Source organism: Myotis daubentonii, chromosome 2 (assembly GCF_963259705.1).
Source record: "Myotis daubentonii chromosome 2, mMyoDau2.1, whole genome shotgun sequence".
Classification (NCBI taxonomy): Eukaryota; Metazoa; Chordata; class Mammalia; order Chiroptera; family Vespertilionidae; genus Myotis; species Myotis daubentonii.
Genome location: NC_081841.1, coordinates 127,548,651 through 127,572,330, shown reverse-complemented (window position 1 = coordinate 127,572,330; position 23,680 = coordinate 127,548,651). Strand labels below are relative to the sequence as shown.

Genomic DNA, 23,680 nt, shown 5'->3' with positions numbered 1-23,680 from the left:
TACAAAAGATCAATAAAACCAAGAGCTGCTTCTTCAAAAGGATAAACAAGATTGATGGTCCTCTAGCCAGGCTCAACAAGAAACAAAAGAGAGGACCCAAATAAACAAAATCAGAGACGAAAGAGGTAAAGTTACAAGTAACCCCACAGAAAAAAACAAAGGATTGTAATAAAATACTATGAAAGACTTTATTCCAACAAATGGGACAAGTTTGACAAAATGGACATATTCCTAGAAAAATACAACCTTCCAAAACTCATTCAGGAAGAATCAGAAAACCTGAATATACCAATGACTGCTAATGAAATTGAAGCAGTAATAAAAACAAATAAAATAAAATTAAAAGAACTCCCAGCAAACAAAAGCCCCGGTTCAGAGGGACTCACAGGAGAGTTTTACCAAATATTCAAAGAAGTAATACCTCTATGGAAACTATTCTAAAAAATTCAAGAATAAGGAACACTTCCAAACTCTTTCTATGAGGCCAGCATTACCCTAATTCCAAAACCACATAAAGCCATGACAAAGAAAGAGAACTTCAGGCCAATATCTCTGATGAATATAGACACTAAAATCCTCAATAAAATTTTAGGGAGGGAGAAGGATGGGAGCAGGCAGGAAGAGGTTAATGGGGGGAAAAAAGAGGACCTACATAATACTTTCAACAATAAAGATTTTTTTTTTAATCTAAACTCTCACCGTGTCCTACAAAGTCCTATATCATCTGGCCTCTGCCTACCTCTGTGATTTCATTGCCCCCTAATTCATTCCACTCCAACCACTGGCCTTCCTTCTCCTCTACAATGCAAACTTTTCATGGCTTAAAGCCAGAGTATGAACCTACATAGAGCACTCTTCTCCAAGATATTTTCAATCCCAACACCTTAACATTATTCAGATCTCTATTTAAATATCCTCCACCAAAAGACCTTCAAAAACAGTCACACATATATACACCTACTCATTCATGGCCACTCCTTATACTTTCTACTTTCTTTGCCCTGCTTTATTTCTCATTAGTGTCCTTTCACACTACTGAAAATTATTTTATACTTGTTTGTCTCTGCCATTAGAATGTAAGTTTAAACTCTGTTCATTGCCATTTTATTAGGACCTAGAAGAATGACATTTATAGTCAACTTTTCAAATTGACTAAATGATAAAATGTGTGTACAAGTAGAAGAGTACATGTAAAACTATCAAAATATCTTAACTGTCATCTTCAAAATTATTATCTTCAAAGGTAGAAAAGTTATAATTGTCAAAGCCTTAAAAGTTACTACTGTATTCAGAATCCAAATTCTTTTATTCTTAACACTAGAGGCCCGATGAACGAAATTCGTGCATGGGGGGGGGGGGTGTCCCTCAGCCCAGCCTGCACACTCTCCAATCTGAGACCCCTCAGGGGATGTCCGACTGCCGGTTTAGGCCTGATCCCTGGCTACCTGCCTGCCTGATTGCCCCTAACTGATTCTGCCTGCCAGCCTGATCATCCCCTAACCACTCCCCTGCCAGCCTGATCGATGCCTAACTGCTCCCCTGTCAGCCCGATTGCCCCCAACTGCCCTCCCCCGCAGGCCTGGTCGCCCCTAACTGTCCTCCCCTGCAAGCCTAGTCGCCCCCAACTGCCCTCCCCTGCTGCACCAGTCACCCCTAACTTCCCTCCCTTGCTAGCCTGGTCGCCTCTAACTGCTCTCCCCTACCGGCCTGGTCACCCCTAACTGTCCTACCCTGCAGGCCTGGATGCCCCCAACTGCCCTCCCATGCAGGCCTGATCGCTCCCAACTGCCTCCCTTTCAGGCCTGGTCACCCCCAACTGCTCTCCCCTTTAGGCCTGGTCCCCCCCACTGCTCTCCCCTGCAGGCCTGGTCACCCCCAACTGCCCTCCTCTGCAGGGCTGGTCCCTCCCAACTGCCCTCCCCTGCAGGCCTGGTCACCCCCCAACTGCCCTCCCCTGCAGGCCTGGTCACCCTCAACTGCCCTCCTCTGCAGGGCTGGTCCCCCCCACTGCCCTCCCCTGCTGGCCTGATAGCCCTCAACTGCCCTCCCCTGCCAGCCATCTTGCGGCGGCCATCTTTGACCACATAGGGGCAGTCATCTTGCGTGTTGGAGTGATGGTCAATTTGCATATTACCTCTTTATTAGATAGGATTCTCTGCATTATAATTGACTTATTATCTTCAAATAATAAATTTCATTCACTTCCATATCGGCATTACTACATAGATAACTTAATTATTTTACCACTGTTGTTGCATAATACAGCATAAACTATGTGTTAGCTGCTTTCAGCTCTTAAGTATGTATCATTCTCTTATTTTAGGAAGCCTATACCTTACAATTGAAATTAATTTATTGCTTTTGAGTCATGGCAAGTGATAAATTTATATCTAAAATTTTAGAGAACCCAAATCCTATCTCTGATCAGTTGCATGGTTAGTTTTATTTGAAAATCTACCAGTAGGACAGGAAATCAATCTCATAGCTGTGAAGTTTTGAATGTTTAATCTCAGTCATTAGAATCTAGGTAACATCATTGCCATAGTCTTTTGGTGATTTGCAAACTAGTGATCCTTACACCTCTCTGAAGGGGCAAGGGCTACGCCCTCCATCTTGCCCCGTATCCTCCATCTTTGGGCAGCCATGTGTTCAGCAAGGCTTCTTCCTGGAAGCCCAAGCCTCTGCTAGCCACACCCAGGACTTCTTTAAACTAACCAATGACAATCAAGGGAAGTGCGCGCCATAGATATGATCACATCCTGTATAACGAGACACCGACTTGCACCTGGCCATTCGGCAGGGCCCACAGTCCCCTCTCCTCCCCTTACTCCACCCCCCTATAAAACTCCTCTTCCCACCGAGCTAGCGCTCTCTCTGCCACTTACTGCTGTACCAGTAAGGAGGGTAGGGGAGCCAAGCCTGGGTTTGAATAAAAGACTCTCTGCTTTTGCATCGGACTCGGCTGGCTCCCTGGTGTGGTCTCTTGGGGATCTTGAAATCTGGGCATAACACTCTCCAGGAACTATTAGTTATAATAATTATCTTCAATTTTAACAATGGACATTCTATTCCTCATACTGTCATACTGGATAAAAATTATTTTTTAAATCATTTTTAATGAACTAATATGGAAACTATCAAAAATAAAGTTTGAAAAGACAGTGTTTTAACATAACAACATATATAATATAGTCTTAAGGTGACATTTATAATAAAGCTCCAGTGTAGGTAAATACCATCAACATATATATATGCAAAGCTAAAATGAATGCAAACTTTGGAGTCAAAGATTATATTTTAAACTAGAGGCCCAATGCATAAATTCGTGCACCTGCGGGGTCCCTCGGTCTGGTCTGCGAAATTGGGCCGAAACCGGCTCTCCGACATACCCCGAGGGGTCCCAGATTGCAAGAGGGTGCAGGCCAGGCTGAGGGACCACACCAGTGCACGATTGGAGCCGGGGAGGGATAGGAGAGGTTGGCCAGCTGGGGAGGGACCACGGGAGGGCTCCAGGGCGTGCCCAATCTGTCTCACTCAGTCCTGATGGGCTGGACCCCAGCAGCAAGCTAACCTACCAGTCAGAGCATCTGCCCCCTGGTGGTCAGTGCACACCACAGTGATTGGTGGACTGGTCGACTGTCTGCCCCTTGGTGGTCAGTGCACATCATAGCGAGCAGTTGAGTGGCCTTAGCATATTAAACTTTGATTGGTTGAACAGCAGACTGGTCGACCGGACACTTAGCATATTGGGCTTTTATTATATAGGATAAGACAAATGGTCCTTAATCAGATAAAAGTAGGTTTTATTTAGAGACACTAAAACAGCTTTTATTTAGAGATGCTAAAGTAGCTTTATTTAGAGAAGATAAAGCTATGGTTTTGTTTTGTCACTAATAGAAAAATAAATGGTAAAAAAAAATTTATGTTATTTACATCCAGAATAGGATATTTAACTTATTATGCCTTATTCTGAGTATAATATATAGTGCTCTGGGTGCTATAAATCTATTTTACTAGTGCATTTACAATGTTATCTATGTTGTGGATGTATGTAAGCATGTATATAATTTTGTTTGAAGAATAAAAGCAAAAGGAAACAACAGACCTGAAAAAATGACACAGATAATTATGCATATGGTTCATTCATTCATGTGGAAGTTCTACCAGTTATACTTAGTCATGCAAACAATGAAAATTAAAAAAAAAGAAATCTTACACTGTTCTAACTGAACTGAGGCACCACAGGATTTAACAAGCACATTTAACCATTCCACTTACCTGATTGTATGATGGTAAAATTTTAGGAGGTTAGAAATTTTATATAATAAAACCGCTCCAGGTTCAGCGACTATTACTTGTTCAATTCGAACCTATTAAGACATGTGAGAAAAATATTAAACATTTCTTAAAAGCATAACTTTTCTTCACTAATCATTATATTAAAGAAAGCATTAAAAATAATAAAACTTTATTGTGGCAGAAATCATAAAATCCCTTCTAAATAAAAGATTTCAGAATATTAAATGATAGAGGATGGAAAAATAACAAAAATACTTTAACAGATATACTCTACAAAAAAATAATTGCTTATCTACAGAATTTGGCTTAAAGCAGTTGCTACCAGAAATAATCAATAGAATAATGAGCCCAGCCAAAGTGGCTCATTGGTTAAGCATCAACCTTAACCACTGAGGTCAGGGTTTGATTATTGGTAAGAATAAATCATGACACTTCTGGATTTCAATGTCTATACAGTAAACTGAAATCAGTCAACAAGGAAAAATAAACCAACAATTGCAAATTACTCTTTAATAAAGAAAAACAACATCTATTGCAGGCCTTATAGAAGCCAAGAACTACATACTTCATCTACAGTTTTCTCAGTTCATCCCTACACCCCTTGATGGTAGATATTTTTCTATACAGGTTTATTAACGTGAGAAAATTAAGGTGCAGAAGAGTTAGACAATTTGAACAAGTGAACACAACTAAGTTGCAAAGTGGGAATTCTAATTTTGACTTCAAATTCTGTTTCCTGTACTACAAATAGTATTGATAATAACACATACTTATTATTTTATCCTTGGATTTATTATTTATTGCTATCACAAAAGTTTACTATACTTGAAGCAATAAAATAAATGGAAAAGTTGTTAGTAAATCTGTTAAGTGTTCAGAAATTAGTTACTTCAATTCAAGGGATTGACAAATTACTATTGGAAACATAATAGGTAAAAATAAATCAACATATGCAAACTAAGAACGTCTCAAATTTTCTTTCTTAGAAAATTAACAATAATTATTTTTAAATATACATTATTATGTACAATACTGTGTTAATTTGACAAAATTACAGCTTTAATTCAGGCTGTTATCAGTGTGTTTAAACTCATAAGAATAAGGGCATAATTTAACCAGATACCATATAACATACATAAAAACAAAATGTTTTACCTTTAGAGGCCTGCACACCCCCTCAGTGATATGCCCAACAACTTCTTGAATATTTTCTTCAACACCTACAATTAATTATAACATAACTCAAAAATTTTTCCATATTACATTTCACTTTCAAAAAACTGAAAAAATACTACATATGATTAATGGCACTAACAACAAACATTTGAAATAAATATAATCATATTTTATTAAGTTCAATATCCCTTAGGCCATTATTAATTATGTTAATATCTGAGTTTAGAGCCTAGTTAATTCATTTGACTAACAAATTGATTAATTTAGTGATTGATAAAGTGAACACATTTTTTTTGTGAAAAAGTAAATATATGAGTCAAAGGAGAGTGTAAAAGATATTAATTGAAGGAAGCACTGTGAAGATTTATTAGCATTTGTTCTCCAACCACCTTATTCTAGGCAGTGAGAAAAATGGAAACCACACCTTGCAATCTAATGGAAAAGCTAAAATTTACTAAGTACTATTAATCAAGCTCTGTACTAGGTACTTGACATTTACTGCTTATAACCACCTTCATTTTTACAGATGGTAAAACCGAGGCTTAGAAGAATTAAGCCATTCCCATAGAATAACCTATTTCATCTAACTCCAAACTATTTTCTTCTCAGGTCTTAACACTGTCTCTCATATTAAGTTTTCTGAAACATTTTTTAAGAAATACATTTTCTTAAACTGGGTACTAAAGGATAACAGAAACCAACTTTAAAAAGTTCAGACTTTGTGTCTATCTAACAAATATGCTGGAATACCAAATAGTTAAAAATGAGGAGGTTAAGTCTTATCACCAATTTGTACAATGGCCTCTTGTGCAGATCATGTGCTGAACCAGAATGATGAGGGCCCAAGCTATGCAAAACAAAAGTGATTCCAGTGACAATAATTCTCTTCACTGCCTATCAATAACAGAATATCTTAACTAACCATTAGCCCCCTCTATGACATTCAACTTCAGGTAGTCAAAACAAAGATCTGAACTTCTGTGAACAAAAGACTTTAGCAATTCAAAAATAGTAATTTTTCTTCCTTGAAATTGAAACCAAAATTTTAAATACATTTAGTACATAGTTAATTATGCAAAAAACTTTAAAACTCACATGAGAATTAAAAGAAGGGTTGGTTAGTAGGAGTCAAAGAATTAGCAGCTTAATGACCAAGTCACTTAGTCAGCTTACTCACACCTAAATTGCCTTTAAAGTGATGTGGCATGGAAGATCTGAGATAATGTATGCTAAAGCAGTGCCTTAAAAGAAAAGCAGAGGACTCCAGATTTGATATGGAAGGGTCCACTATAAAGGTGTGAACAGTTGTGTGACAAGGATAAAGGGGATAGAGAAGAAAGTTTATTAGGAGAAAAAGAAAAACAGGAAGAGGAAATTTAATTAGGATGCTTATTGTACCTTGTAGGTGAGAAACGCTTATCCCCGTGAAGGAGTCATCAGTAAGTATAGAAACAGAGAAGTCTTGTGTTATTTTATATATTTAGACATTAGCAATACCATTGGAGGGCCCACCTTGTGTAGTTACATGCTTTAAGAGAGCTTCAAGGTGTTCTTTTTCAGAAGCAGTAGCTTGATGGAGCCAAGCCAACATATCTCCCACATATCTAATGAAAAAACTAAATATTAGTAAAGATTCCCTTCAGAAAACCATCAAATATTCCAATATTGTCTGATTACCATACCTTAAAGGGTCATGGGAGTGCATTTCAATGGGTCTAGGTGTACCTCCTGGGCCTCCTCTTGTAAGAGCATCAATAAATCCACGGACAACTGTACTTCTTCTGGCTGTTCCAAATTCATCTAAGGTATACCTAGAAGAAACAAGTAATATAAAAAATAATTGTTTTCTTCCTAATGTTTATATCAAACTATTCATGCAATTTCTAAGATAAGCAAGACATCTATAAAGCTTCTTTACACAACTCTCTTAAGTAATACTGTTTTTAAACAAGGAAAATATAGGAAACACGGTATCACAATGAAAATTCAATCTAAAAGTATACAACTTCACCACTGTTAAGAAAGAATGCTGGGATCTGGGATTAATCACAGGAGCAGTAGCAAAAAAAAAAAAAAAAAAAAAAAAAAAAAAAAAAAAAGGCAGTAGAGCCCCGGCTGATGTGATTCAGCTGATTGGACGTTGTCCTGTGCACTGAAGGGCTGACACTTTGATTCCTGGTCAGGGCACATGCCTGGGTTGCAGTCTCAATCCTGGGGGGGCATGCAGGAGGCACCCGATTGATGTCTCACTCTGACATTAATGTTTCTTTCTCCCTCTCCCCCTCTCTCTAAAAATCAATAAAAATATTTTTTAAAAGCAATGAATTAGGTAAAAGTAAAAATCAAGGTTAAGGTAGAAATCTTGGACTATTCAGGTTTCATTATCCTCCTAGTCCAAACATGATGCTCCACTGTTCACATAAGGCCATATTATCTAATTCTCAGGGCCAATTACAACTCTGCAATCCAAACTACTAGTACAAGCTTTTTCCTTCTACATTAAAAACCTCTCCTTTATACATATTATCACAACCTACCACCAAATTTGTCCAAAACATACTATTCACATTTAAAAGCTTATTTTGACTCCACTAGTAAATATATGTTTCTTAAATTTACTGATCACCTTAGCATACATAGCAAATAACTTTCGTTTACATATGTTTACATGTCATCAATTCTAGTTGAAAAAGGGGGAAGAGGCTTTCTAAGGTGAGGGAATTTTAGAGAAGGAAAACTCTGAAATGGGAGAGCAAACAATTTGGGGTGAAATTATAGGATGGCTTGTAGTTGACACAAGTACCCATTTCTTTGATTAAAATCTCCCTTTGTTTCCCATTATCACCACTATTCCTTACACCCATCACCCAAATGAAAGTTCTTTCTTTTTTAAAAGTACACAGAAAACAAAATTTTTTTCACAGTCCAATGGCAGCAGATTCTAGATCCATTAACTTATAAATGCTTAGGCAGTGTTCTAATAGACTAAATATTAAGAATTATTTTATTACTGTACATATAAACTAAAGCTACCAGGATTTCACAAAGGTTTCCAAAGAATTAATTCCTTCAGCTATTCTGCTTTCTTAAATATGCTACTGATTTTTTAATAGAATACATTTTTTTAACACAAGCTGGAAGAAAAAATATTTTTAAATAAAAGTGAAAGCGTAGTGAAGTGATCAATAACTATAAATTTTTAGGAATCTGAACCTTTTAAAAGACCATTCAGCAGTAACCAGATCATGGTTTTTTGTATGTGTTTGCATTCTGTTAAACTGATTTTGCAATTCCCTGCAATGACATACTAGCAATATGTCAAGATGGAAACAATATCAAGCTCAGTTTTGTTAAACTGTACAACTGCCTTGCATTCACTTTCTATTTTATAAAACAAATTAGAACAAAAATTTCTATTTTTCCCCTCATGCTCTTAAATTCTCAATGTTTTAGTGTAAAGACTGCATTCTTTTAACTCAGGGGTAGGGAACCTATTTTCTGTCAAGGGCAATTTGGATAGTTAGAACATCATTTGCAGACCATACAAAATTATCAACTTAAAAATTAGCCTGCTATATTTGGTCAAACATTTAATTAACTCACCCCTAATGCCTTTGCAGGACCAGACCACATGATTTCAGGGGCCTTATACGGCTCGAGGGCCGGACGTTCTCCACCCCTTTTAAATAATCACCAATTACATTAAGTGACTTTTGATCAAATGACTACTTATCACAAAACAAAATTCAAAACCTTTCAACTTTTTAAATATAGAAAATTAATCCTCACCCTCAGAACCCAACAATCTGATCAAAAGTTATATTAGAAACTATTGGCATTTTAAAAGAGAAGGGGGGAATTATCAAATCCCACAAACCATGGAATCTAATCTGTATAACTCTATAAAATATCAATAAACAATATTAATGTTAATCCAATTGCAATAATAGACATAATCTGAAGCAAGAATAATGTAAGCTACAATAAACCTTCAATGATATCTGTAAACATGAAACATCTCTTCCCAGAAATAGAAGAAAACTTCTTTAACCAAAACCAGATTCTTTTCCAACAAAGGCCAAAAATTCAAAATGCACATTTACAAAGGTGAATGTAAAATTATGTAAATATTCTAAAATGCCTCTAGTAAAATTAAAATGCCCATTTTTTATAATATCTAGCTATAGTGAAAAAGAAAAATTATGGTCAAAAAGCAAATTAAAAGATGAAAAATTTTGTTCAATAACAAATTAAAGGATAAAAGAACAGTATAAAAGCCTCCTAAGAAATGTAACAAATACAGAAAGAATGAAGAAAAATCAATACTGTACTTATTACATTCTTTATATTTATATTCTGAAGGTTTACCAAAGAAAAGAAGACATCTTTTTTTTTCATTTCCACATATAATAAATTTCATTTTGAAGAAATTTCTGTATTTTGAAGAAATTTCAAAAGTTAAGAATGCATTAGCATTCCAGTTATATATCACTAACAAAAACTGAGTATGGCAACTTTCCCTAAGGACTTCAATAACTGACATTTTTCTTATACATGATACCTACACATCTGAGACAAAATAATGAAAAGTAAAGCTAGTGTACATTACTTAAATAAAGTTCATATAATGCCATCTGGTGGTTAACATGATACATTAAGTTTGTGCTAAATTTAAAGAATCCACCACTTTGAAGATACACGATTACTTAATGAAAGGCCAATTTTCTTTTTCAGCACTCATCTTATGGTAATCAACTGGTCTTAAAATCCTCCCTTCTCACTCATCTTCCAAGTGCTTCATCTGCACTATTGTCTCCCTATTCCCTGGCATGTGCCCTTCAGAGAAAAATCATCTTTCCTCTTGATTATAGCTCTATTCTTTGTCCTTCAAGCTTCTGCCTGGCTGTCATGGAGACCCTAAAAACATTCCTTTTTAGTTGACAACTTTCCAGTTTATCTCTTTTCAAAATAAAAATAATAGCTAATATTTAGTGATGAGCAAAGTATTATGCTAAACACCTTAAGTGAAAAATATAATTTAATCTTCCCAAGAACCTGTAAGATAGGTACTAATATTATCCTCATTTTACAGCTAAGGAAACAGAAGCTTATAAAGGTGCAAGCAAAGTCTTCTCAAAAAATGTAACTCAGAACACACACACCTTCTAAGCCATTAAACAGTATTGCTCCTTTCCAAATGTTGATCAAAAAGCAAAATTTAGTGAAAATATATTTATAGAAGTCAGTTGACCTTTTCAAATGTCCAAATACAACGGCATTTTTGTTTAAAAAAAGGTTGACTTTGTGAACAAACATGAATCTGTGGGCAATGTAACACTTATTAAAATCAAACATCAAATGTCTTAGGTACTAAATGACTTATAACCAAACACCAATACCTTAAAGTGAAGAAGCTAGGAAACAAATTTCAAAGTAAATATAATCTAAAAAGCTGGTGACCCATAGTGAACATTAGCTGATCATATGTACATGCACAAGATTTACGGCTATTATGGTCCGGCTCTTACTACTAACCCAATGACCAGTGCAAGCTTTTGTAACGACTGCTCAAAGTTGCATGTTCTTTCTTAATCTGCATCTTCGCAGCTGCTGTTCTCTCAACCTAGGATGTTCTCTGCTCCCATTCTTTCTGGAAAATGCCTATTCAACCTTCAGAACTCACTTTACCTAGTTTCCAGAGGAAACTTTCCCTACTGTTCATCCCTATCTCTTACCACAGAATACTTGAAACATGACCTCTAGAACAGCAACTAGTATATTCATAAAATGGATGTGTTTATATCTGGCTTCATAAACTAAAGCAAATTGAGAGCAGTGTTTCACTGATGTTGTATCTCTAACACTTACAATTCTGCTTAACACAAGAGTGGAATGATATTTTTACACAGCTGTCCCAGCATTTGTGTTCTAGAACCTTATTACAAGCTAAGTAATGTTCCAATCAGAAAGCAGAGTAATGGGAAATCTTGTAAAATATTACTAGCATCTGAAAGGCATGATTCAGAGTAAGATTCAATGTGTATGTACAAGTCCACTTCCTTTCTGTCTCCTGAATTATAACTCCTCACTTGGTCTCCCTTTTTTCATATTATTCCAGTCATTAAAAATAAAAAGTATTTCCTTTTATTTTATACTAGAGGCCCAGTGCATGAAATTCGTGCACTTGCGGGGGGGGGGGGGGCAGTCCCCTCAGCCCAGCCTGTGCCCTCTCGCAATCCAGGACCCCTTGGGGGATGTCCACCTGCCAGTTTAGGCCCGATCCCCGGGGGGGATCGAGCCTAAGCCGGCAGTCAGACATCCCTCTCACTTTCTGGGACTCTCACAGTCCAGGACCCCTTGCTCCTTACCGCCCACCTACAGTGGAGTGGGGAGAGGCTCCTGCCACCACCACTGCACTCATCATTCATGAGCCCAGCTTCTGGCTGAGTGGTGCTCCCCCTGTAGGAGCACACTGACCACCAGGGGGCAGCTCCTGCATTGAGCATCTGCTCCCTGATGGTCAGTGCATGTCATAGTGACCAGTCATTCTGCCGGTTGTTCCATTGTTCAGTCGATTTGCATATTAGAGTTTTATTACATAGGATGAGAAATAAAATAATAAAATTAAAATGAAGATTAATAAAAATATGTAAACAAGTTAGTAATGCATATGTTCTTTTCTATACATTATCACTTATCTCTTGGCTGGCATAAGTTACAGAATCAAAGACCTGGACCCTTTTTTCATTTCTCAGTCTTCTATTTGACCTCTTTCTCTCCAAGATAGTGTTGCTACAGGAGTCTTAGTCACAATTCCAAGGTAGTTAATAAGATGACAGAATGGGGAAAAGCCCCTTAGCCTCTACATAAATATAAGAGGTAGTCTAGATACAGGAACACCTGAGTTTTCCCCTCCATTTTTCATTCTTTAGCATATAATATGCAAATAAACCAATGCTAAGCATTGATATAGACATAATATGGGATTAAAATATCATTGTAAGTTATTACAAGTATCACTCAAACTACTGTATTTAATAATACCAAAAGTTAAGGTGCATTATAAAAACAAAAGTAGGGCTTTTCTTTTTTAATTAGGAAAAAGTCACTTACTTATATAAGACAGGTCTATCCTGCAGGGCTTCCATTGCCTGAGTTAATACTGGAGATATGTCACATGATTCTTGTGTCAATGTTCTGCATTCACCTGAAAAATAATTAACATTAGAACCTCTGTTAAATTAAAGTTAGGTCTTATTATGTCTGTTGTACAATCATAGTCTAAATTCTATAGCAAATATTGCATTTTTAAAATGCTTGGGAAAACCTAGAGAATATGTCTATCAAGAACTGGTTTATGCTGTCAACCAAACTAAAAATTTAAGCTTAAGTATTTATATAACTTTAAATGACCACATATGCGACCTGGTACACCCCAAACTTACATTTTATTATTATTTTAAAAAACTATATTTCTAAAATAAGCATCAATGAAAAAATATTCAGTGAATAACACAGTAATGTTCAAGGCAAGAGGGGAAGAGTATTAAAAATATACACACAGACACACACACACACAATATATACATATATATTACAAAGTTCCTTCCCTTGGGAGTAATCTTTAAGCATATACTTAAAATGTTTAAATGGATAATGTATATTAATAAGAATATCATTTTAAAAGTTTTAAAAATCCCTACACCAAATTTTCTTCATTTTAATATTCTAATATTATCATTAAATACCTATTAAGAGTTCACTATGTTTAAAGAACTTCAAACTTGTTTCAGAAATACCAACCTTTAAGATATGAAGACCTCACACTAGCATTGTATTTTTAGCACCCATATATGTTTCATACATATGCATGTATGAAAATAGAGATATCTTAAAGTTCCTAGGAGCCAAAGGCCCACAGTTTGGAACCACTATGTTAGATGTCATGAGAGCACAAAGAAATTTGAGGCCTTTGAAAAAGAAATCGAAACTAGAGAGCAAAAATATACATATACAAAAAGTAATAATAAGTAGTAACTTATTAAATGCCAAATAAATATTTCCCAACAGTGTTCAGAAATGGGGAAAAGTCACTGTGATTAAATGTAGCCATGGAGAGTTCCAGAAAGATGTAAAACCTAAACTCAGCTTTGAAGACTGAGGTAGGACTTGTATATTAAGAGAGAAAGAGACAAGACTCAAAGTAGGAGTAAACAGTGCAAACATGAAAGGCAGAAAAAGAAACACATTTTGGAGTAAATCTTCTGAACCAGATAAATCATCTGAACCAGGTTTTCACAGTACAGTACAGGTGTTACCAGTTAACGAGATTTAATCCCAACTGCTTCAATAGTCAGTTGGTAACACCTATTAAAATTTCTGTTCTACTATTCCATTCTTGCTCTTAACTATCTTCTTTGGTTTTAATAGGAAATTTTGAGAACTTATTAAAAGATTTTTAAACAAAACTAAAGCAAATAAACCATTTGTGGTAGGCAAAATAATGGTCCTCCAAAGATCCCTAATCTTGTGATAGTTTACCTTACATAGCAAAGACACTCTGCAGATGGTATTAAGGTGATACACCTTAAAAAAGGGCAATTTCCCCAGATTTCCTTAGTGGGTCCAAGGTAATCATATAGGACCTAAAAGTGGAAGAGGCTGGCAGAAGAAGTAGAGATATAGATAGAAGAGTCAGGAGATATTCAAACAAGAGAGTAACTCCATCCTCTGCTGCTAGCTTTAAAGATGGAGGAGGAGGCCATAAGCCAAAGAATGCAAACAGCCTCTAAAAACTGGGAAAAACCCTCAGTGACAGCCATCAAGGGAACTCAAACCTCAGTCTTACAGACTCAAGGAACTAAATTATGCCAACAAACTGAATAAGTGAGGAAACAGATTATTCCTCAGAGCCTCCAGAAATGAATAGAACCCTGCCAACAGTTTAATTTTATTTATTTATTTTATTTTTTATTTTTTAAATATATTTTATTGAATTTTTACAGAGAGGAAGGGAGAGGGACAGAGAGTTAGAAACATCGATCAGCTGCCTCCTGCACACCCACTACTGGAGATGTGCCTGCAACCAAGGTACATGCCCTTGGCCGGAATTGAACCCGGGACCCTTCAGTCTGCAGGCCAACACTCTATCCACTGAGCCAAACCAGCTAGGGCAACAGTTTAATTTTAGTGTGGTGAGAACCATACATGATTCCTGACTTGTGGAACTACTAGCAAATAAATTTGTATTGGTTTAAGCCATTAGCTTGTGGCAATTTGTTACAGCAGAAATACAATATTATTCACTATTTATAATACAGTTATGTAAATAACAAGAAATGTCTAATCGAGATGGCAGAATCTCAGAGGAAAGTCGGGGGAGGTTGAGAGGGTGGGAAGAGATCAAGCAAAGAACTTGTATCCATATATGCATAACCCATGGACACAGACAATAGGATGGTGAAGGCCTGGGGCAGGGGGCAGAGGTGGGCTGGAAGAGGTCAATAGGGGTAAAAAGGAGACATATGTAATACTTTCAACAATAAAGATTTTAAAAAATAATAATTAAAAAAAAAAAGAAATTAAATAATCTAATCTAGCCCGGCCACCATGGCTCAGTAGTTGATCATTGACCTATAAACCAGGAGGTCAGGGTTCAATTTCCGGTCAGGGCATATGCCTAGTTGCAGGCTCCATCCCCAGTGGGGGGTGTGCAGGAGGCAGCCGATCAATGATTCTCTCTCATCATTAATGTTTCTATCTCTCCCTCTCTCTTCTTTCCTGTCTGAAATCAATAAAAATATATTACACACATAAAAACAAAATAATCTAATCTAGATCAGATAAAGTAGTCTAGATTAGATAGAATAATCTAATTAGATAAAATAATCTAGAAATGTTGACTTTATTTTTTAATTTCCATCCTTAATCAACATATTGCTTGACTGATGTTAAATGTTCATAATACAAACATAAAGAAAATATGTTCAGATGTAAAGTTTGTTTTCTTTTTAAAAGTACTTTTTGATAACTAAAATCAAAATATATCAAATAATGACCAAGTGAGATAAAAAATATTGTAACACTGATATTCACAAATCCAGACCACATGAAAGAAATCACTTACTTTGAGCCCATCGATAAAGTCTTTCATAAGCTGTTTCTTGAAGCAAGGCCATCTGTTCCATAATTTCTAAACTAAAAAAAAATAAAAATAAAAAATGCTTTACAATTTAAACTTTTAGCCAACAGCTACATCTAAGCACCTAAATATGGTTTAATTACAGAATGATTTGGTTACATCATGTTAGTTTTTTATCATTTTATGGAATGATTTTCAATTTTTTTATAGTTAAACAAATGTCAAATTTTATTACCATCACTTTGCTACCCAATTGCTGTTTTACTCTAAGCACATCAGGATATAACTCCCTCCTTACCCAAGGACACATAAAGATTAAACTTTTTCAAAAAGAACCTAGACTTTTTTTAATTTTGGAAATATAAGAGGCAATGCAATTATGAACTGAAAAGGTTACTCACCCTGCTGTTTGTTGGTTTGTACGCAAGAGAACTTTGACATCATTATGAATCTGTTTTACTCTTCCCAATCCCTTGAAAAAATCCTTTAAAATTAAGAATGCAATCTTAAAATGTCCATGTTTTCAGGTAAAATTACATTACTCTGAAATATTACTACAAAGGAAAAACAAATACTTTCCCTAGTCTGATGCTTTCTATACTGATCTCAACTTTCTCTAAATTTTCATGTAAAGTGTAATATATTTATTCAAATTTCAAAACATATACTAATTCAATGTCTACTATATGCCAATTGTCTGCTGCCATCGATGAAAAATTTATAAAGAGGAAGTGTATAGTCTAGTGAAGAGAAATGCAAACCTAAAGATTATCACAAAGAAAAATGTGCTATGGAGTGCACATCTTATGACTTAGTTAAGCATGGCTTTCTTATCATTAACATGATATTTTATATATCTTTTATATACCCATTCTTGTCCCCACATCTAAGAGTAGACTGCAAAGTTAGATGTATAAAAGATGCTCATTAAATATTAAAAGCTGAAGATACTGAACTCCAAGGTATTTTTATTTTAGAAAAACATATTGGAGCCTTAGTTTATAAAAGCAAACAGTGTTCTAAACATGAAAATAATAAATGTGTTACTTTTCTTTGATGAACTCAATTTAAATAAAAAACATCCCCTCTAATACAGTTTATTATTTCTCCCAAGAAGAGAAAAGGTGAGATGTCAAATATTTAAAATGTGCAAAGTTCCTCAAACTACAAGGGCTAATAAGTAATGTCCCTACCCACAGATAACTGCTTACATTCCAGCCTGGACTGTAAGATAATAGTGACATCTATCAGAGCCACTCCATGAGACTCCACCTGCACTTTAAGAAGTCTTCCTGCCCTCAGACCCCAGAATAATGACAGCAAGTGTACATTTGTAGTTCCTCCCAGTTAGGAGAATGAAAAATTCCTTTCTGGAAAAACTGAATGTTTTCAAGTAAAAAAAAAAAAAAAAAAAAAGGAAAGAAAACATTTCTCTGTTGTTTAGCATTTTGAGAGGTCTTATAATTCTACTAGAGGCCTGGTACACAAAAATTTGTGCACTCAGGAGGGAGGGGTGGGTCCCTCAGCCCGGCCTATGCCCTCTCCCAGTCTGGGACCCCTCGGGAGATAACGACCTGCTGGCTTAGGCCCGCTCCCGGGTGGCAGAGGGCAGGCCCAATACCTAGGTGCAGCCCCTGGTCGGGCTCAGAGCAGGGCTGATTGGGGAGTTGGGGCACCGCCCCCTGTCATGCACAGACCAGGGCGGATCGGGAGGTTGTGATGCCACCCTCAGTCACTCTCAGGGTAGGGCCGATTGGGGGGTTGGGGCACCGGCCCCTGTCACACTCAAGGCAGGGTCGATGGGGAGGTTGTGGCGCCACCCCCCATCACGCACAGAGCAGGGCTGATCAGGGGGTTGGGGCGCCACCTCTGTCACATAGAGAGCAGGGCCGATCAGGGGTTTGGGGCGCTGCCCCCTGTCACACACAGAGCAGGGCCCATCAGGAGGGTCGGGGCTCCGTACCCCGTCATGCACAGAGCATGACAGATCAGGGCAGATCAGGGGGTTCGGGTGCCGCACCCTGTCACACTCAGGGCAGGGCCGATGGGGAGGTTATGGCTCTACATCATCACACACAGAGCAGGACCCTTGGGGGGAGGGGGGTTGGGGCACTGCCCTCTATCACCCACAGAGCAGGGCCGATCAGGGGGTTGGGGCGCCGCCAATGTCACACTCAGGGCAGGGCTGATAGGGGAGTTGGGACACCGCCCCCTGTCACACACAGAGCAGGGCGGATCAGGGGGTTGGAGCACCGCACCCTGTCACACTCAGGGCAGGGCCGATGGGGAGGTTATGGCTCTACCCCGTCACACACAGAGCAGGGCCCGTAAGGGGGGTGGTGGGGGGCTGGGGTGCCGCACCCTGTCACACACAGAGCAGACCAATCAGGGGGTTGGGGCGCCGCACCCAGTCACACACAGAGCCGCAGGGCGATAAGGGGGCTGGGGAGCTCCCCCCTATCAGGCACAGAGCAGGGCTGATCAGGGGGTTGGGGCGCCTTCCCCTGTCAGGAACAGAGCAGGGCCTATAGGGAGGTTGTGGCCCTGGCCCCTGTCACACACAGAGCCGCAGGGCAATCAGGGGGTTGGGGAGCTCCCCCCTATCAGGCACAGAGCAGGGCTGATCAGGGGGTTGGGGCACCTTCCCCTGTCAGGAACAGAGCAGGGTGGATAGGAAGGTTGTGGCCCCGCCCCGTCACACACAGAGCTTCAGGGCGATCAGGGGATTTGGGCGCTGCCCCCTGTCACGCTGATCCCGGTGCCGGGAGGCCTCGCGGCTCCGCTGATCCCGGTGCTGGGAGGCATATTACCCTTTTACTATATAGGATAGAGGCCTGGTGCACGGGTGGAGGCCGGCTGGTTTTCCCTGAAGGGTGTCCTGGATCAGGGTGGGGGTCCCCAGTGGGGTGCCTAGCCAGCCTGGGTGAGGGGATGATGGCTGTTTGCAGCTGGTCACACACCCTTCAGGGTGGGGGGTCCGCACTGGGGTGCCTGGCCAGTCTGGGTGAGGGGCTGAGGGCTGTTTTCAGGCTGGTGGGTGACTGAAGCTCCCAACCGCTCCTTTTTTTCTTTTTTTCTTTTTTATTCTGGGCCAGCTTTAGCTCTGAGGCTTGGCTCCAGCTCTTAGGCCTCCGCTGCTGAAAGCAGGTATCTGGTTTATTTGGGTTCTAAAATTGAAACACTGTTTCAACTCCAGCTCTGAGATGCCGGCTGGCTGAAAGCAGGTTTCTGGGGTTTTGTTTAGCTTCTATATTTGTAACAATGTTTCAAACTGCAAGCTCAGAGGCCAGCAGTGGCAGGCGGGAAATGTTGGAGTCCTCCCTCACTGAAGCAAGCAAGCCTCATGTTCGCTTCAAGCTGCCTGGCTGCCGGCCGCCATCTTGGCTGGCAGTTAATTTGCATATTGCCTTGATTAGCCAATGGGAAGGGTAGAGGATGTATGGCTAATTACCATGTTTCTCTTTTATTAGACAGGATATCAATTTGAAAAGAATGGCATAGGTTAAAAAATTAATTAGATGAAAAAATAAGGAATTTCCAAATCTAGAAAAGACAAAAAAATGTAAAATGAAGAATATGTAATCACTGTAATGTCATTGAAATGAAAACGGAAAATGCCATGCTACTGTACTGTGAGGTACAAAGGAAAGAGAGAGAGAGAGTGTGTGTGTGTGTGTGTGTGTGCGCGCGCGCACGTGCGCGTGTATGGGGTGGTGAGGCTGAGGGGAAGAGGCTAAATCCTCTTCTTGTTAGGAAATCAATAAAAAATAGTTAACAGAGATAATTAAAAGAACATATTTGTTAAATGAAAGAACATATAGTTTATTCTTTATAATTGATCTAATATCCTGTACACCCCCATCCCCAGAATAACAGGCACTAAATTTAGTACACATAACTAATAGTAATCTTTAAATGCTTTTGATTGGATAACTTACTGCCTTTCCATCCCCACTACATTAAAAGCAAATTCTTTTTAATAATAGCTCTAGAATATAGAATTTACAAAAGCAGCAATTAACAGGTTTGAAATGGTTGACAAAAGACTTAGAGATAAGGAGGAGTGGAAGAGGTGATGTAGCTTTTCTTTATAAGCCTTGTGCCCTTTAAAAAGAATATGTATTGCTTTGAAAAAAATAAAACAATTTAAAATATGCATCTTAATTTCCAAATTTAAAAATATTTTCAAATCAAACATTTTTAAATGATAAAATAAAGCCTTGAAAATGACATCTGTAACTGCAATACTTTAAATGAATATAACAAAAGCAAGATACCTCAGTAATAGGTCCTTCTCTTGTACCTCGGAGAACACTCATTTCATCAGAAGTTAGTTGGAACTTGGATAAGAAAGCATCGGCAACTTGTGCTCTTATTTCTAATCTTTGACTGTAGTAACAAAAAACATAATAAAAATCAAATACATTGTGCATTTGCATAGCTTTAAAACAAATTATGTCTAACATACTAACCTTTTAAAATAAAGGTGTGAAAGATTCTCAACATCTCTAAAAGTATAATTTCTACCTCAAATACTGGAAGCTCATCAGGTATGTAGGTGATAAAATTAGCTGATATCATTCTACCTCAGATACTTGCACATAGTAAAAGGAGTTAACAATTATAAAAAAGAAGAAAAGAGTTCACATATGGTCCCTACAAGTACTTAAATAGTTCACATTATAATAGTAAGGTTATCTTACAGGAGAAAAATATGCCCATGTTCAACTATTTTCTTCTCAGTATTAAAATTCCTAAGCTTTGAAGTTTTCACATGAAGTACACAGCAACCAAAAATCAGGTATATTGTTTTTTTTGTTTTTTAATTTTCAGTTAGAGCTAGAACTCCAAAACTCATTTACTAATTTCCTTATAAACATATAGTCACTTCTCACTTTTGCCTTCCTGGCTTTTTCTGTACACTATGGTAATAAAAAAGTCTTTTAAAATATATTAACTGATTGCAACCTATTTAGACTAGTTGAAAATTAGGAAAAGGCCAACTCTAGTCTGGAATGCAACTTGCCAGGACCTGAAGGACTGAGCAGAGTGACCATCAAAAGGCAAGTTAGGAATACAAACTACCTGAGCAGAACCTCAACATTCCTGGCTTCTGTATCTTAGCTTTGAAGATATATAAATAAAATTCTAAGTGCTTCTTTAGTAGTATTCACAAGGCAGTAATATTCTATAACCTAATAATACCCCCAAAAAATGAACAAATATAGGTATTAACACTATTTGTATAGATAGTCCAATGTATCTATCATCTTTGGTTTGTACTCTTCGGTTGTGAGGTTTTAAATTCACAAAGTCAAATACTCCTGCTGAGTAACATAAAAAGTTAAAAAGGAAAATTCTTCCAGGTGGCAGTAATGTTCTATTTATAGCAAATGATAACATAAATCACCTTATTAAAGATATAGATTTAAATGGCATGTGTCCTTAATCATCATATTATTGATTATGAAAATTTACCTTAATAGGTTTTAATATTTTTTTTAAAAGATTTTGTATTTCACATTAATATATTAACTGGATTTTTTGGTCAAATAAATAGGGAATTCTCTTTAACCATCTCCTCACTTCATGGCAGTCCAAGAGCAAATAAGAGCACATTTGAGTGCATCCAGGGGCACACTGCCAACCAGGCATGAAGCTTAAAGGGAAGAGAGCAGGCTACGGGGCTGCCAGAGGTTGTGGTCAGCACATACCCCGGTTAGGTCCCAGGGGTCAGGGGCATTTGTTCCAGCCCACCCAGCACATCCCAAATGGCATGCTGGGCAGACACGCTTCTCGAATTCTAGAAGCCCCTTTGAGAGGGGAAAGAGAGAAGGCAATGGGAAACAAATTCCAGAAACACTAGCAGGAAGCAGAAGGTTCACCTCCTTGCGCCTCAGAGGCCTGTTCCTGATGCCACCCAGCCCCTGGAAGCTCATGTTAAAGCTCCAAAAGTCACACTGTGGTGGCAACAGAATGACCAAGGTCAGGGCAGAGAAGGCAGGTGTGACTGGGGCAGGAGGCTAGCTGGCAAGGGAATGTGGGCTGACAGTCCTGTGGAATATGGCCTCCATGGCTAGTCACAGCCCAGAGTGTAAGTGCAGAGAATGTGATCAGGGCTGACAGGGTTCTCGGGAGGACCTGAGGCTGAAGATAAAGTGGCTAAAAAATGAGGGAGCTGGAATGCGGAGGCGGAGGTGGCCAGAGAGTCTCCCCTTGGGTAGAAGCTACTAGAACAGGGCAGAAACTGAGAGAGGCATTGAGACCCCACGGAGAGCCCCAGAGATTCTGAGAAGGAAGGGCACTGAGCAAGTGTCAGTTCTGGGCTAGTGCGGGAAGCTGCAGGCAAGCAGCCCCTCCCTTCTGTTAAAGCCAGTTCCTGGTGTTTTGCAATCAGACAGGGAAGAACAAGCCCCTCACCCCTACCCCCACCCCCATCACCCTTCACCCTTCACTCCAGATTTGGCCCCTAGGGGAGGGAAAGGAAAGAGGATGAGAGGCAGGAGGCAGAAGGTGAGGGGTCTACTGGATTTTTTTATCTTCCAGAAGAGGGGTAATGGGTGGGGGGTAGGGGCTGGTTTGTGGGCATGTAGAGTTTGTGTGGGTTGCCCAGGTTGTAATAGGCACTAGCAGCTGCTTCTGCAGCCTTGACTCGGCTGCAGGAGTGGAGAGGACATCAGGGCTGCTGACCTGTGGTTCCCTGAGCCCAGGGTAGGGTGGTGGTGGGAGCTGCACATATCCCCTGGCCCTGTCCATTATGGGAGGTCTTAGATAGAACTCAGGTGGGGGTGGTGGGTAGGGGTAGCCAGGAAGCAGGGGCACATTCCATTGGCGATAGGCAGTGGAAAGACACAGACCCCACTGGGGCAGGTAGTAGTACTCATAGGTTCCAGTGGGGGCTTTAGCCTCTGGAGCAGTGGTTCTCAACCTGCTGGTCGCGACCCTTTCACAGGGGTCGCCTAAGACCATCGGAAAACACATATATAATTACATATTGTTTTTGTGATTAATCACTATGCTTTAATTATGTTCAATTTGTAACAATGAAATTGGGGGTCACCACAACATGAACTGTATTAAAGGTTCGCCGCATTAGAAAGGTTGAGAACCACTGTCTGGAGATGTGCAATGACACCTGTAGCTGTTTAATACTCTTAGATAAAGCTCCAATCATTATCATAGAGGATTAAAGTAATTATAAAACTTCATAAAATTCTTTAAGACCATACAAATGAACTATTTCAACTAAAAAATTTTTGGAGCTTCTTTTGAATCTTTAGAGTCTTCGTTAGGCACAAAGAAAATTAATCTTTTTATAGTTTCACTAGAGGCCCGGAGCACAAAATTCTTGTGCAGGTACGGTCCCCAGGCCCGGCCTGCAATCAGGGCCATCTTCCCCAGCTGCCTGCAGCCGGCCCCGACCCCTGCCACCCACCCCCGGTTCCCCGCTTGCCATCGGGTGATTGGTGCCTGACGGCCGGGGGAAGGGACCAAGAGGTCGGCTGTTCCCGCCCGCTCGCCAGCCCTGCCCCTGCAATGGGTGGTCTTCAGGCAATTGGAGCCTGCTGGCCAGGGAAAGGAACCAAGAGGTGGTCAGTGCACCTCACAGTGACTGGTCCAGTGATCGTTCTGGTCATTCTGTCATTAGGGTCAATTTGCATATTACCCTTTTATTATATAGGATAGAGGCCTGATGCACAGGTGGGGGCCAGCTGGCCTGCCCTGAAGGGGTCCCCGGATCGGTGTGGGGGGGTCCCTGCTGGGGGATGGGGCCGCTGGGGCAGGGGCCACGGGGTTTGCAGGCCAGCCCCACCCCCGATCAGGGTGGGGGTCCCTGCTAGGATGGGGTGGCCTGGGCAAGGGGCCGCCAGCGGTTTGCTGGCCGACTACGCCCGCGATCAGGGTGGGGGTCCCCGCTGGGGGGCAGGGCTGGCCTGGGAAAGGGGCCAGGGCTGTTTGCAGGTCAGCCACACCCCTGGCTTTGTCAGGAAGGTTGTTCAGAAGACATCCAGTCTCATTAGCATATTATCTTTTATTAGCATAGATTTTATTTTTACCAAATCA

General features: G+C 39.4%; 1 protein-coding gene across 2 annotated transcripts in view; it reads right to left on the bottom strand.

The window, feature by feature from the left end:
- The window catches only part of COG6 (component of oligomeric golgi complex 6), a 119,588-nt gene that overhangs the window by 74,556 nt on the left and 21,352 nt on the right, over positions 1-23,680 (bottom strand). For both annotated transcript variants that reach the window (XM_059684507.1, XM_059684506.1), the window contains exons 5-12: positions 19,894-20,005; positions 16,018-16,100; positions 15,602-15,672; positions 12,589-12,682; positions 7,158-7,286; positions 6,988-7,079; positions 5,455-5,519; positions 4,279-4,370 (exon numbers count right to left, since the gene is read on the bottom strand). In XM_059684507.1, coding sequence (XP_059540490.1) covers positions 4,279-4,370; positions 5,455-5,519; positions 6,988-7,079; positions 7,158-7,286; positions 12,589-12,682; positions 15,602-15,672; positions 16,018-16,100; positions 19,894-20,005 — 738 coding nt within the window. The remainder of the gene's footprint in view (positions 1-4,278; positions 4,371-5,454; positions 5,520-6,987; positions 7,080-7,157; positions 7,287-12,588; positions 12,683-15,601; positions 15,673-16,017; positions 16,101-19,893; positions 20,006-23,680) is intronic.